Here is a 16975-nt window from a genome sequence, read left to right on the forward strand (position 1 = left end):
CTGAGCCGAAACCAAGAGCTGGACGCTCACCCGAGTGCACCACCCAGGTGCCCTGGTATTAATTTTTTTTCATACAATTGGTAGAATTCACTTTTCCTGTCCATGTGGTCCTGGACTTTTATTTGTTTGAAGTTTTTGATTACTGATTCAATTTTTTTAGTAGTAATCAGTCTGCAAATTTTCTATTTCTTCTTGATTCAGTTTTGGACGATTATATGTTTCTGGGGATTTATCCATTTCTTCTAGGTTGTCCAATTTGTTGGCATATAATTTTTCAAAATATTCTCCTATAATCTTTTGTATTTCTGTGTTGTTATTTCTCCTCCTTCATTTCTGATTTTATTTGAATCCTGTTTTTTTCTTGATGTGTCTGGCTAAATGTTTGTCAGTTTTATCTTTTTAAATCAACTCCTGGTTTCATTAATCTTTTCAATTTTTTTTCATCTCTATTTCATTGTTTTCTGCTCTAATCTCTATTATTTACTTCCTTTTACTAGCTTTGGATTTTGTTCTTTTTCTGGCTCCTTTGATAGTAAGGTTAGGTTGTTTATTTGAGATTTTTCTTGTTTCTTGAGGTAGGCCTGTATTGCTATAAACTTTCCTCTTAGAACTGTTTGCTGCATCCCAAAGATATTGGACCATTGTGTTTTCAATTTTCATTGTCTCCATGTATTTTTTGAATTTTTCTTTGGTTTCTTGGTGGACCCATTCATTATTTAGTAGCATGTTGTTTAGCTTCCATGTATTTGTGTTCTTTCAAGATCTTTTCTTATAATTGATTTCTAGTTTCATAGTATTGTACTCAGAAAAGATACTTGATAAGTATACCTTCTGTATATACCTGTTAGTTGCATCTGGTCTAATGTGTCATTCAAAGCTCCTGTTTCCTTGTTGATTTTCTGTCTGGATGACCTATCCATTGATGTAAGTGAGACGTTAATGTCCCCTACTATTATTGTATTACTGTCAATTTCTTCCTTTATGTCTGTTAATAATTGCTTTATATGGTTAAGTGCTCCTATGTTGGGTGCATAGATATTTACAATTGTTATATTTTTTTGTTGGATTGTTCCCTTCATCATTACATAGTGCCTTTCTTTGTCTCTTGCTCTACAGTCTTTGTTTTAAAGTCTATTTTCGGCACACCTGGGTGGTTCAGTTGGTTAAGCGTCTGACTCTTGACTTCAGCTCAGGTCATGATCTCAAGGTTGTGAGATCAAGCCCTGTGTTGGGCTACACCCTGGGCATGGACCCTGCTTGGGATTCTCTCCTTCCCTCTCTCCTTCTCTCAAAAACAAACAAACAAAGAAAACACCAAAAAAAGAAAGAAAGCGAAAAGAAAAAAATACTGAGAAACTATCATTGACAAGAGAAGCCTAAGGAGACATGATGACTAAATGTAACATGGTGTCCCAGATTGGATCCTGGAACTAATATTGGTGGAAAACCTAGTGAAATCTGAATAAACTCTGTAGTCTAATTAATGGTATTGTAACAATGTTATTTTCTTAACTTTTGTAAATGTGCTTATGTAAGATTTTAATGTTAGGGAAGCTGGGTATAGGGTATACATGAACTCTACTATATTTGCAAGTCTTCTGCAAACCTAAAATTATTTCAAAATAAAAAGTTTGTAAAAAAAATTAGGACTTTGAAACAGTGAAAACTCAAGGAATAGTATAGTACAAATTGATTTTTTTTAAATTTTTAGAGATATTAGGCATGCAAGACTGTATTTGGTCATTAACATTTAATGTGCATTTACTCTGCCATGTTTTAGAGATTATAATACTTTATAACAAAGGAGTGTACAATATACTATGAAAGATGGATAAGGATATGGCTAGCTTTACTAGGGGGTTAGTGAGGGAGGCTTCATGGAAGGAATAACTCATGCAGAGACATTATGAATGAGTAGGAATTTTGGGTCAGTCTTTCTAAGGGTTTATCAATTGTCTTAGTCTTTTTAAGGAATTAAATTTTAGCATTGTTGATTCTTTCTATTGCATATTTGTTTTATATTAATACCTGCTCTTTATTTCCTTTTTAAATTTGCTGTTCTTTTTGTTTTGAACTTTTGGAGATGGATATTTAGTTTATTAATTTAAACTTTTTTTCTAATATAAAACATTTAAGGCTATAAACTTTCTCTTGGCATGGCTTTAGCTAGATCCCACAATTTTTTATATATTTTATCTTCATTATCATTCAGTTCAAATTATTTTCTAATTTTCACTGTAATTTCTTCTTTGGTTCATGAGTTATTTAGAAGTATATTACTTCTTTTAAAAATATTTTACTTTTTGTTAACTTTAAACAATTGATTTTAAGTGTAATTTTATTATATCGATAATATGTTCTTTATATAGTTTCAATAATTTAGTACTTATGGAGTTTTGCTTTGTAGTCAAGCATATAATCAATTTTGGTAAATATGCCAACATAAATGAACTTGAAATAATACATATTCTTTATTTCTTGCATGCAGTATTCTATGAATTTGAATTTGGGCAACTTTGTCAATCTTGTTCAAGTCTCCTATATCATTATTGAGCTTTTTGTCTATATTTTCCTTTTTCCTTTTCTGCCCATGTTTCAATCTGGTTATTTTCTTCTGTCAGTTTACTGATCTCTTTAATTTATTTAATTTGCTGATAAAGTCCATCTATTGAGTTCTTAATTTCACATCTTGTGTTTTTCAGTTCTGAAATTTCCATTTGGTTTTTCTTTTATAATTTTCAGTCCTCTGCTGAAATTAATTTTGTCATATAATTTATTGAGCATATCAGTTTTATATATTTTAAAGTCTGTGTATACTCCAATATCTGGACCTCTTATGGATCCATTTCTATTGTCTTTTTTTTTCCCTCTCGGTTTTGGTCATTTAACTTGCCTCCCAGGATATAGGGTAAGTTTTGATTGATTGCGTTTGTGCATGAAAAGTTGCAAAGCAAATTTGAGGCTTTAGATGATGTCATCTTCATCTAGAGAGTTTCATTTTTGGTTTTGGAAGTTAGGATGGGGCAGATCATCTTACCCATCAAAGATTGAGCTTATTGGAGGCTGAATTTCCTTGTGAGGGCTAGTTTATTTCCATCCTCCACTCTAAGAGTGTAGCTTCTTGGCCTTTCATCTAAAATCCTAAGGTGTTTTCCAGAATCCCTCCTTCTTTTTTTTTTTTTTTTAAAGATTTTATTTATTTATTTGACAGAGAAAGAGACAGCGAGAGAGGGAACACAAGCAGGGGGAGTGGAAGAGGGAGAAGCAGGCTTCCTGCCGAGCAGGGAGCCCGATGCAGGGCTCGATACGGGGCTCGATACGGGGCTCGATACAGGGCTCGATCCCAGGACCCTGGGATCATGACCTGAGCTGAAGGCAGACGCTTAACAACTGAGCCACCCAGGCGCCCCTGGAATCCCTCCTTCTTGGTGTATCCTGAACACTAAGTCAATCCCCATGACTGCTAGTGACCCTAGTGATCTGACAAATGGTAATTGTCAGGATCATCTTTCTGTACTTCCTTCTTTCTATGATCTTGGAGATGTATTTTTTAAAAAGATTTTTATTTAAGAGAGAGAGAGAGAGAGAGAGAGAGAGCCTGAGTGGGGGGAGGGGCAGAGAGACAAGCAGACTCCCCATTGAGCGCAGACCCTGATGCAGGGCTTGATCCCAGGACCCTCAGATCATGACATGAGCCGAAGTGAGACACTTAAGAGACTGAGCCACCCAGGCACTCCAGAGATGTATTCTTTTTTTTTTTTTTTTTTTTTTTTGAGAGATAGAATGAGAGACAGCATGAGAGGGAGGACGGTCAGAGGGAGAAGCAGACTCCCTGCCGAGCAGGGAGCCCGATGCGGGACTCGATCCAGGGACTCCAGGATCATGACCTGAGCTGAAGGCAGTCGCTTAACCAACTGAGCCACCCAGGTGCCCCAGAGATGTATTCTTAATGATTAGTCTTTTTTTCAGGATCATGAAATTGTAGAATTTTAGAGGTGAAAGTAACTTGAGATAACTTGTAGTCCAACCTAAAGCCCAGAGCTTTTAAGAGACTAGTGCTCTGATCTCTCTACTCCTTGTCTAAAGCTCTTCCATTAATATATATAATAAATTAACTGGACTGACTAATGCAGTTAACATAAAATTGGGCCATACTATAAAGGGTTAGATAGTAAAGTTTCTTTAAAGAAGCAAAACACAATAGACAATAAAAGTCAAAGAAAGAGACTTTCTTACTCCACTAAACTGTATTTAAGTACCTAACTATGCTGTAATTAACAAAGTTACTAATTTTTTTTCATATTGACCTAAATTGGTGATGATATTTTTAAAAATTTGAATGTTTTAATGATCTTTAATAAACAATCTGAGTCAACAGATAAGTTTACATTGAATCCATAATGTATGTTTTTTAGAAGTTAGACAACATTTCTGGTGATCCCTTATCAGATTACATAATAACTGATGAGTGGGGATGAACCAATGGCAGAGGGGTCACGAATTCAGTTTTCTTCAGGATTCAGATAGTTGGTTGGCATGTGATATGAATAGGGTAGGAATTGTGTTGAAATGGAGAGCCTTTGTCTTCAGTTCAACTTATATTTGCCATTCAGCTCCAAAAACTTGTTGCCATATAGAATAATGGGCTTTGTATTATCAGTTCTTCCAATTACCGAAGAGAAACTAGAAATCCAGACTTTAATAGGAAATCTTTTAGAATGTAAAAATAGGAAGTGGGTTGAAAGTTTTTACACAAACTATATTTCTCAGCCAAATCATCTATACAGTGGAGATAAAAGAGCTCTACCATATAACTTTCACTTTTAAAATATGCATTCATTTGATAACTTTTGAAAAACCATTACTCAATCTTGCCCTAAGAGAATTTGAAATTTAATCATCACCTAATACCATGCAAATTAATTACTATATTCTCACATAGTATATATTATGTCTGATAATAGAATTATGAAGAAAGTAGTATGGGAATTCAGAGAAAGGACACATTAAATTCATTAAATATGTGAACAGAAGGAAATCTTAGAATTTCAAATTAGCAATAAATAAAAGCCAAAGGAAATTTGGGTATTCTAAAATAGCAATGATTTGCTAAGGAAATTGTGAAGGAAAACTGGGTATAATTAATGGTATAATATGTGGTAAATAACCTTAAGCAGCATTTCAGTGCACCATAAAATTAGTTATGCTCTGAGTAGAATCATACCCTTTTATAATTACAATGATTTATAGAATGTATATCTCTGTACCACATGGAAAACTGATAAAATGGGTGTTATCTACAATGCTGAAAGGTAACATTATGATACACTTTTGCTATATTAGGATTTTAATTTAGCTATATGCTTTATATTAAACATTATTTTCTTTTTATTGGAACTTTTCATTTTTATATTTCATTAGTTCTTCAAGCAGCTTTCAAAAGTTATTAATAAAAATCCTTGCTGTCAATGAGAAAAATCTATTCAATTTGGTAAGAAAATCGCATCTGTAACTTCAATAAAGTATCCAAGAATATAGAACCTTAGAAGTGTTTATTTTTTATTGGCTGCCTTAGGACTACAAGGATTTAAGTGTTTTTATAAAAACAATAAAAGAAGAGTAATTTGATGGCTTATTTACTCTTTATAACCTTTAGAAAGTGTCATGCTTTTTTTAAAATGCTTGCTTCAGGCTGTAGTTTTACAAGATGTGCTGTGTATTGGTCAGGCCTCTTCAGTTCTTGACCCTGAACAGATTTAGGGACATAGTACATACAGCAAGCACATGTCCAAGCAGCCAAAACTGTGACTGGGTACTTTTATTCTCCTTTTCAAACTCATAATCCACCTCCTACGAAATTGCCCAATTCAGTTTCTCATGTTGTCTAATAAAATACTAATCATTCTTTCAGATAGTTTCTTAGTTTGATTAGCTACAAAGTATTCAAGATAAATATCACTAATATGCATGGAATAGCCTAAAAGTTCATATTTTAAAGAACCTCTTTCCTCATTAGTATTTAAGTTACTGTTTTCATATTGTTCAACTTAGTCTATTACGAAGATTTCTGAAATAGAAAAATATTCTAAGAACATTTGTAGGAATTCTTAATGCTTTTGTTTTTCTATTCAACAAATATTTCTAATTGTTATTTTGAAATGTTCTACCGAATATCAGAATGTACTTGTATATTTAAACTAAGTAATATGATTTTGAATGTCTTTCTATCTTCTGTGGTTTATGAAGATTAGATTCTGAGGTTTTTGAAGGAAAGGAGTGTATCATAACAATCCATATTGTCCCACAGCACTCACAATTTCTTACAGGTAATAAAATGGCATGTTTAAGAGGCTCTGGAGACAGATCATCTAAGTTCAAATACCAGCTCTGCTGTTTTGCTGCTATGCGCATTTAGGGGAGTTACTTATTCTCTTGCTAACCTAGTTTCCTCATCTATAAAATGGTGATAATAAGAGTACTTACCTCGAAAAATTATACCTATGATTAAATTAATACATAAAAAGTGCTTAGAACAATATCTAAATCACAGTAAGATCTCAGAACCCATTTAAAAGAGAAGTGTATAGCCAGGCCCACATGAAGAAAGCAGTATCTTGCACATTTTCAATCCAACTTCTTTGGGATTTGATAAGATGCATACATCTTATCAAGATATAAAATGTTTCTGTCTACCCAGGCCAGTTCTACCCCTACTTCCTCCCCAAGAGGCAACCACTCTTTTGATTATTTTCCACTGTCAATTGGTTTTATTTTTTCTGACACTTCATATAAATGGAATCATACATATGTACTCTTTTAGGTAAGGCTTCTTTCACTCAGCATGATGTTTTAAATTCATCCATATTGTGTCTATCAGCATACAGATCCATGTTTGTTAAGTGTACACTTACGTATTTCATTTTTTCTGGAGTGATTATAAATTATGTTGTATTTTTAATTTTGTTTTCAATAGTGTATAGAAACATGATATTTTGGGTGTTGATCTTTATCCTGAGACCCTGTTGAACTCAGTTATTAATTCTGGGAGATTTTTTTATAGATTCCTTGGGGTTTTCCATGTATACAATCATGTCATGTACAAATAGAGACAGTTTACTTCTGTCTGATTTGTTTCCTTTTTTTCTCTCCTCTCTTTCTCTCTCTTTCCTTTTTTCCCTTTCCTTGTCTATCCATCCATCCAGTCTTTTATCATTAAATATGATGTTAAGTATAGTGTTTATGAATGCTGTTTATGAAATTGAGATAATTCTCTCTATTCCAAACTGGCTGAGAGTTTTTATTATAAATGAGTGTTGGGTTTTGTCAGTTGTCTTTTCTGTCAATTGTTATGGTCATGTGACTTTTCTTCTTTAGCATGTTGATATGATGAGATATATCAACTTAATATTGTTGAATCAGCCTAATATATCTGGAATAAATTCTACTTGGTGATGGTGTATACATTGTTGGATTCCATTAGCTAATATGTTGTTGAGGATTTTTCCATCAAAATTTGTGAGAGGTATTCGTTTTAGTTTTCTTTTTTTGTACTGTCTTTGTCTAGTTTTGCTGTCACAGTACATAGGCCTTATAAAATGAGTTGGGATGTGCTTCCTTCCTCTTTTATTTTTCTGGAAGAAACTGTAAAAATGGTGTTAATTCTTCATATGTTTGGTAGAATTCTCTAAAGATGAAACCGTGTGGGCCTGGACATGTATTTTCTTGGGAGCTTTTTAACTAGTGTTTATAGGGCTATTTAGATTATCTATATCACCTTGGATCAGGTCTGGTAGTTTGGGATTTTGAAGAATTGGTCCATTTCTGTAAGTTGTCAAATTTATGAGCATAAACTTGTTTGTAGCTTTCCCTTACTAACTTTTTTTTTTTTTTTTTAAAGATTTTATTTATTTTTCAGAGAGCCAGCGAGAGAGAAACAGCATGAGAGGGGAGAGGGTCAGAGGGAGAAGCAGGCTCCCCGCTGAGCCGGGAGCCCGATGTGGGACTCGATCCCAGGACCCCGGGATCATGACCTGAGCCGAAGGCAGACGCTTAACCATCTGAGCCACCCAGGCGCCCCCCTTACTAACTTTTTAATGGTTGCAGAATCTGTACATGGTTTCTTTCAGCTCTTAGAGCATATTTAAATTGTTGATGTAAAGTCTTTGTCTAGTAAGTCCATTGTCTGTACTTGCTCGGAGACAGTTCTTTTTAACTTTTTTTTTTTTTTTGCCTGTGTATGGATCACACTTTCTTGTTTCTTTGTATGTTTTGTATTTTTTGTTGAGAACTGGACATGGACATTTTGAATATGTGGCTACTCTGGAAATCAGATAATTTTCCTTACCAGGGTTGCTGTTTGTTGTCATTGTTTGTTTAGTGGCTTTTCTGAAAAAATTTTGTGAAGTCTGCTGTTTCTGTCATGTGTGGCCACTGAAGTCATTGTGCTCTTAATTTAATGATCAGCTAGTGCTTTGTTTGGCAGAGATTTCCTTAAATACCTGGAGCCAAAACAACAACAACAAAAAACTCCCAGGTTTTGTAGAAGGGCTCTCTCTATGTGTGTTGGGGCATACCTTCAACACTGTATACAGGCACTTTTCAAGTCTACCTGTTGAATTTTTCAACAGAAGAATCAAATTTCTTTAGTGATACCTTATGTTTATGGTATAGGCTAATTCAGGAGTGTTACATGATTTTAAACATAATCAGGATATTTCTAAGTAACTGCTTCCTGCTTGGCTTTGGGCCTTCTTCCTTGACTTTGGGACTTTTGTGCTGCCTCCCAGAGAGAGTCTGTCTTTGCAGCCCTCCCAGCTGATCTCCCTGTTCTTTTTATTTGATGCTTCTTTGTCAGGTCGTGGCTGCAGGTGGGGGAATACGGGCATTGTCTGACTTTATTAAGCTTCAGTTCTTAGGTGAAATTGGGTCTCAGGGTGAGGTCTTCACAAGAGTTCTGATCCTTCTTTTGTTCTTAATGCTGGGCCTACTGTATTCCTATATTCTTGCTGTTTTTCTGCTCCTCCTGCCATGATAGAGCTGTTATTTTATTATCCTAGCCTGCTTCTAGCTGCAGTGGCTTTTCACTGGAGCTCTCATGCTGTCATTTTGATTGCCCCTCCCCCTGCAGATTAGGCTCTTGTTCCTTAGGGGAGATGAGGAAGACTGGTCTGTCTAGGTGGAGTTTTCAGTGGTGGACCTTGGTCCCCTTTTCCAGCTGTAGAGGGTTTCCACTAGTGTTCTTAAGTATAGTTTTTGTTGCCCTTTCCCTTACAGATTAAGATTCTTGGTCTGTAGGAGAAATAGGGAAGATGGGTTGTGACTACTCTTCTCTTCCCCAGCCAGTACCACAGGGGAGAGCTTCTCAGATTGTTGGATTCTTCCCATCTTTCCCTCGAAGCACTTGGTGGGCTTCCTGGAGGAATAACCTTGTAAAATATATAAAACCTCCTTATTTCTGGGGCCCCTGGGAATTCACATTCTTACACTAGGCCATGTTCTGCCTTTACCAATTTATTAAGAACTTTCAGCTGAGTTTTCTTATTAGCACTCAGTGGTTTATGTCCCAGGTAAGCAAATGCTGTGGTTCTCTTCTTCCTGCTGGAGAGAGTTATCTAGAGTTTTGGTTAATTGAATCATCTGGGACCTCAGTTCTTTGATGGGTTTGTCTATCTAATTTGCAATTTGTCCAGATTTTTTACTTGTTGTAAGCATGAGAGGATGCTCTTTTTATCTTTCTACAAAGAGCTGAAATGTAAAATTTTAAAGTCCTAATTTTCTTAGCATTTTTCTTTTTTATTTAGGAAGCAGAAACTCAATATGAAGAGCAGATTGGTAAAATTATTGTGGAGACACAAGAACTTAAATGGCAAAAGGTGAGTTTTTGTTGTTGTTGTTTTGTTTTGTTTTTTTAAGATTTACCCCAGAGAGAGTGAGCACGCACGTGAGTGGTGGGGCAGGGGTAGAGGGGAGAGAAACTCAAGCAGACTCCTCTGAGCATGGAGCTGATGTGGGGCTCAGTCTCACCATCCTGAGATCATGACCTAAGCTGAAATCAAGAGTTGGATGCTTAATGAACTGAGCTACCCAGGTACCCCAAAAGTGAGTATTTTAAATTTTTATTTCAGATTAGTCTTTTTAGCCTCTACTGAAAGAGCTATTCTAATCCTTAATTGCAGTTGGAATTTTTAAATTTCCTAAACATATTTGGAGATTGTGCATCATTTTAAACAAAGTCTCAAGAGAATTCTGACTAAAATTGTTTTTAATAACATCTGGGCCTCCAGAACACTGAGAATGAAATTTTTTTCCAGGCTTTCTGATAATAATGCTGAAAACTACTATGATCTATTTAATGTCTGAGAAACACATTGTGTATTATAAGAGAGTCAAAATATTTTTTAAGAAGTGAAACCTCTTCATTTTCCCAGGCTGTTATTACATACTGTAAGCAAATATTTAAAAAAACCCGGTGTCAGAGGGACACATGGTTGGTTTTGTCGGTAGAGCATGTGACTCTTGATCCCAGGGTCATGGTTCAAGCCCCATGTTGTGTGTGGACCCTGCTTAAAACAGAAACAAAAACAAAAAACAACCGCCAGTATCATCAGATCTGATTCTCTCTCTAGACTTACTTATACGGAAGCCCTTTTGATAGTGCTTCTCATGCCTCTCCACCAAAGTAATCTTAATAGCTAAAAATTGAAATCTTAATTATGGCCCCCTTCTTTTCACTCTTTGGCAATATTGAAATAGGAAGTTGGAGGTAACATATCAGAATCAGAATTCAAGTGACAGAGGATAGCTCAAACTAGAAGTGATGGGAATTTTGAGACCAGACAGGCCCACAAGGTTGTGTAGAATATGGGAGTAAAACTAGAGTTGGGTTTTATGAGGTCCAAGGTATCGAACCTCTCTGCAGAAAGAAAAAACAGATAAACACTAAGTATAAACTGAAACTCCACGCAGATTTCAAAATGTAAAGTCCTATCTTATTTTTGGATAGAGAGAGTCAACAGTATAAAGTTATCCAAATCCTTAAGTTAATCAGTATGTTTAATACAATCCAATACCAGGAGTGTGTTTGCTGTTCTTAAGCTGTTCTAAGGTTTATGTGGAAATAAACGTACAAGAGTGTCTGGGAAATTTTTGAAAAAGCACAGGACGAAATAATCACACTAGATTCTTAAATATATTATTATAAACTGTAGTAATTAAGGTAGCTTGGTGTAGCATACATGGATAGGTATTCCTCCGAAGGTAATAGAGTCTAGAAGTAGATTCAGATCATAAGATAAATTAGTGAATGATAAAGGTGGCATTTTTTATTCTGACAAAATTCTAAACTTTCTTTGGAATTTTCATGTCCTTTTTGAGCTAAAGCAGTAAGCAGTTAAATGGAGTCAGTGTTAGAGCTCTCCTCATCTTTAGAACAACAAAGACTTGCCCATGTATTGTAGAAGAGTGGAGTTACAGAGAAATTTAAGTTCCTTAAGGTTCCTCAGTAAACCCCTGAGGCATAGCTATCCAGGTAAATTGTTGACTTTCCCAGGACAAAACAAACAGGTCACACTATCTTGATCTAAAGGAACACTATAGAAAGCAGAACGTATATTTACAGTGGTAAAATATGTAGAGTCAGATAGCACTGAAGGTAAAATAGTATTTGGGCTCAGTACTACAAAGAATTGGGGCCACGGTTATTTTATTTATTTTTCTTGAACAGATCTTTATCTTCACCCATTGGGTTTCTTGACTGGGAAACAACAGTGTTCAAAGACTGGTATAAAATGTGATTGATCCTTTCTCTATTAGGCTTTTAGACTATTGGCTTTAATTCTTAACTTCTGGTTTTAGAGATTATGTAAAGTTAAGTAGAGGTTTGCTGCTGATATCAGTACGACATTTTGCCCACAAAGAGTACCACTTCAAAGAAGTCTTAATTTGGTTTGATCATACACAGAGGTATCAGGAAGTCAGTATCTGATTGATTAGCTGTGATCTGATTACAATAGAAAAATCCTCAGGGATCTAAAAAAAAAAAAATCAGGGAAGAATTTAATTTTGCAGTTCTGTTTACATAGTAGATTCCTTTCTCTTATGCTAATGGGTGTGGTGTCAAAAAGGAGAAAATAATATGTCTCACTTGAGGATCCAGGGATAACAGTTGGAAACTGAAACAGTGGGGAGTATCTCTGGATTATTAGAGATATTCACTATCTGAGTAGCTCATGGACTCTGAGGAAGAGGTTATGTGATGATGGCAGGATTAATGGTATGACTAAAAAAATTTGCAAAGTTTCTTTTAATATTTAGAGAAATTTCTTTTTGCAAGTTTGAGGATAAAATGGGAAGTTGGGTGCATGATTTGCCTTCAGAGCAGTATCATTGATTTGCCCACTTGATGTTTTTCACCTTCATTTTCTTAGCTAGTTCAGGAAGGTTTTTCCCCAGTGCCCTTTCTGTTTATAATAAGTATCTACAAGTGCCTTTACCAAGAGGCTCACTCCTTCAGTGCTTGATGACTGGAGTGGGAACATTAAGTTGTTTTATCTGTAAGGCCTCCAGTTTATTCTGCTTTTGTCAAAGGCTTTTTGAATCTGGATTTGAGATCTAGTAATGGGGCCATTTCCCATTCCAGTTTTTGTTGCATATTAAATCTCCTATTTCCAGGTTTAAGGCTGGTCACAAAAAGTAAGGAGAAGCTAGAGGTCACATTTACTTGAGAATGTACTCCTCAGAGAACCTATCCCCTGAGGTCCTCAATAAATTCTTTCCTTGTTTGCAGGAGTGGATTAGAATCTAATCTATTTTCATGGAAAACTGGATAATAGCCTCTGAAAGATATTGTCCAACATCTACACCTTTTCTAAATCTGTCTGGTTTCTTGTGCATTTTGTGATTCCCTGTCATTCTTGGGGTCTCCTCACTTTGCTTTTTCCATTCTTCTTCTTCTTTTTTTTTTTCATTTGAGAGTATGAACCATTGGTACAGATCTGGGAACTGGTAGTACTATTTTTTAAAATTAGCTGTAAGAATTGAAATATTTTTTAAAGTTTATTTTATTTATTTTTTTTTAGTAATCTCTATGCCCAGAACAGGGCTCAAACTCATGCCCAGAGACCAAGAATCATATGCTCTTCAGACTGAGCCAGCCAGGCGCCCCAAGAAGTAAAATATTTTAAAGTAATTGCTAACTTCAGAAAAAACAAAAAGCTCTGTTAGATAGAATTGTAATTATGGTATATTATATGGCTGAGCCTTGAGTAAAAATTGCATAGTCATGATAGTACAAATACTGAAGATTGATTTAAGTCACAGTTTTTATGTAACTCTGTTGGAAGAATAGAGGGAGCAGATGTTAGGTAATGGTTGTACAAGAAAGCCAAACTCCCAACTATCATAATAGAAATCAGATAAAATTTTTAAGTTGGTAAATCAACATATATTTAGAAACACGGAGTCAAATAACAAACACTCGAAGATCTAATTTTTTTTTTAAGTGTGAGAATTATTCACTAAACATAGAAAAAAAGTTTGAAGTCATCTTGAATCTGAAGAACAGAACACACAACTTCTATCAAAAGTGGGGGAGAGAAGAAAAAAAAAGAAATGGAATCATATATGTGGATTTAAAAAAAATGCCCTATGGTGGTTTTGATTTTATAAAAAAAATTACTTTGGTGAATTTAGAGAATTGTGTCCTCATGTGAACATTTGTGCTTAGATAATAAAATGGGTTTCTTTGGGAACTCTAAAAGACTATATATAGTCTTGTGTACTAAGACTACTAATTTTAATAACTTTTGGTAAAATATTTTCTTCAAGAAAGCTTTGGAGTGAGCCATGTTTAGAGTGTGTGTGTGTGTGTGTGTGTGTTTTAAAGATTTATTTATTTGAGAGAGAGAGAGCATGTGCATGCATGCGAGCAGGGTGGGGGGAGAGGCAGAGAGAGAATCTCAGGTCAACTCAGCATGACCCTGAGATCATGACCTGAGCCTGTTATCAAGAGTTGGACGCTCAACTGACTGAGCCATCCAGGCACCCTGAGTCGTGTTTAGAGTTTAAAATTTTATTTATTTATTTATTTAAGATTTTATTTATTTATTTGAGAGAGAGAGAGCATGGGAAAGGGGAGTGTCAGAGGGAGAGGGAGAAGCAGACACCCCAGCGAATCAGGGAGCCCGATGCGGGACTTGATCCGGGACTCCAGCATCGTGACCTGAGCCGAAGGCAGTCGCTTAACCAACTGAGCCACCCAGGCATCCTAGAGTTTAAAATTTTAAAGAAATGCATTTTATCATGAAGAAGCAACTGAAAGAATAATTATTGTATGCTGATCCATGACAGGTAAAAAAAAATCATAGAATTGGTTTGAAGTGCATTTCAAGAGCATACAATAATATGTGCAATAAGTGTTTAACTTTTATTTAAATTATGAACCTAATTAAAAGTTAAAACTGAAAGTTGCTCAAATTTATGTTTTAACTTTTCATAATTTTTAAAATAGGAAACGCTTCAGAATCAAAAGGAAACATTAGCAAAGCAACACAGAGAAGCAATGGCAGCTTTTAAAAAGCAGGTAATTTCATAAGGATAGGCAAAAACTACAGTTTCAAATATTTCACCTCCCTCCTGTCCCCATATGAGTATTATGGCGTACTCACTGAAGACAAAAAGAGTATTAATGGAAGCAGGAGATAAAGTTATTTTGAATCACAACTGACATGTAGTAGAACGAGTTAGTTAAGGGGAGAAATTGGGAAAACTGTTTTCTTGGAGATGTATTTTCATCTGTCCTAAATAAATTAGGTTAGTGATGTGTGTGCTCTTGTTCTTTCTCTCCCTTTCCCCTTTATCCCTTGGATTAGAGTATCCTAGGGTCTTACCTTTTCTGCTGTCTTCCTTTACCCAAGCCAGAAGTAGAATGCTGATGAAAAGCTGAGGTGGAAGGAGGGAGATGTGAAGGATGAGATGTGATTATCATGCACTGAGCCCTTCATAAATACTATCAGCAACTAAGAGCAGAGAAAAACATATATATATATATATATATATATATATATATATATATATGATTTAAAAAAATGAATAGCAACTCCTTCAGTTAAATTTTGAGTTCTATAGCTCTTCTTTACTACCTCAAATTGCTCTTCAGTCCCTCATTAGAAAATATAAGTGTAAGAAATGTGCTCATGAAAAATATTCTCAAGAAATTTTTTTCTTATAGTCATTCCAGCATCGCCATTGTTTTCTTCCTTTTTCCTTCCCTCTTTTGTCTTTTTCTCCATACAAGTGTGTATGTTTAGAAAGAGAAATGCATAAAAAGAAATATACCTATATAAGGTAAATCACTAGTTGGTTGAGGTTATTTGTAGTTCACACTGTAGTGTGGATTTGTTTAAGCAGATGATAAACTTTCTTCCTTTTAGTCTGAGATTAGCCTCACCAAAGTTATGGGAGTTTTAAATGAAGACTAAGGAAGCAGAAGCCAAATATACCACATAGTATTCTCTAGGAGAGGGCAAGTCTAGGTCTCTTGTCACAAGGTACTTTCGGCAAAATAAGAATATCTGGGTATCTGAAGAGTAATGGAGAAAATGCTCTTGGGCTCTTTTTTTTTTTTCTTGTTTTTGTTTGTTTCTTTTCCTCCCTTCCCCTCCCCTCCCCACTCCTCTCCTCTTCCTGATTCTTGAATGTAAATGAGGGATGTGGAAAATGAGATGGAGAAGTTCCGAAGAAAAATTTTATTTCTTGGTAATTTTACCTAGTATTCTTGTGTTGCTTAGAATATTCTATTAGTTTTCTTTGGCATGTTGACCCTAGTTACTCTGTTTTAAAATATCAATATTTATTTATGAGACAGCTACATGCATCTTTTTGAAAAAGTTTCAGAAAATACTGTCAATGCTAATACAAATGATACTGATTTCATAAAAGTGTGCCTTCAGAAAACATTACATATTATTTAAGAGTAGATGACAAATATTGAAACATTGAAAAAAAACCCGTGGAAGGAAAAACTAAATTTTCAGGGACCATTGGTATCCCTAATCATGTGATTAAATTGTTCATTTCTTTTGGTGACTGGCTTTTTGCCACCTTCTATGCCTTTTATTATTTTATTTTCTCAGTGTAAAGGCGGCACATTCACATTGTATTACATGTAAAATATTTTTATAGTCTCACTGACCAGTGTAAATCACTGCTAACAGTTTACTTACCTGTATTTTAACTCTTAAAATTATTTATCAGTTGCAAATGAAGATGTGTGCCTTGGAAGAAGAAAAGGTATTTATTAATTTTTTAATAATTTAAAGCATAGTTAAGTGCATTTGATTATCAGTTGTTCACCACAATGAAAAGGAGTATTAGCAATAGATTAATGGAGACTGTTAATTGCTTAAAATCTTAGAAATTGAAAAGAGCCAAGGAAATCATGTTACCTCTGTCATTTTACAGTTGGTAGTACTGAAGCCTAGCAAGATTAAATGACTTGCTGAAGCTGAAGCTCTCATTCTGAAGTGGCGAAGTTGGGACTAGAACTCAGCTCTCTCTTCAGCCCCCAAATTAATGTTTTTTCTGTTCTACTGTAATGTTTTTATTAAGTATATTTTTAGTGCTTTTTCAATTACCTGTTTAAATAAACATTAAAATGATTTGCATCTGGATGTACACCAATTAGGAAAGAAGATACAACTCTGAACTAGAAATTCACCTAGCATTAAATATTTTCTCTAATTATTTGTTAATACATGTTTTTATTATGAATGAGCATACTATTTACAAAGGCCTTTTAAAAAATTCTCCCATATCTTTATAAGACAAATATACTTGTAACTTATTAATTAGAATATATTTATTCTAGCTGTGTGAATTAAATAATTATATAGTGTCCATAAATTCTCAGGAAGGCTCTCCTGATAAAATGATTATCATGCACTGAAGCCTCCATAAATATTTGTTATAATATTACACT

The 16975-nt window shown here is 34.8% G+C and overlaps 1 protein-coding gene across 1 annotated transcript in view; it reads left to right on the forward strand.

Moving 5' to 3' along the window:
• The window catches only part of LOC135362328 (coiled-coil domain-containing protein 73-like), a 143167-nt gene that overhangs the window by 119828 nt on the left and 6364 nt on the right, over positions 1 to 16975 (forward strand). Inside the window, exons 5-7 of the mRNA XM_064576619.1 lie at positions 9801 to 9872; positions 14507 to 14578; positions 16252 to 16287. Coding sequence (XP_064432689.1) covers positions 9801 to 9872; positions 14507 to 14578; positions 16252 to 16287 — 180 coding nt within the window. The remainder of the gene's footprint in view (positions 1 to 9800; positions 9873 to 14506; positions 14579 to 16251; positions 16288 to 16975) is intronic.

Source organism: Mirounga angustirostris, unplaced genomic scaffold (assembly GCF_029215605.1).
Source record: "Mirounga angustirostris isolate CCGP_5_RB_7025 unplaced genomic scaffold, mMirAng1.0.hap1 SCAF_13, whole genome shotgun sequence".
In the NCBI taxonomy this organism is placed as follows: Eukaryota; Metazoa; Chordata; class Mammalia; order Carnivora; family Phocidae; genus Mirounga; species Mirounga angustirostris.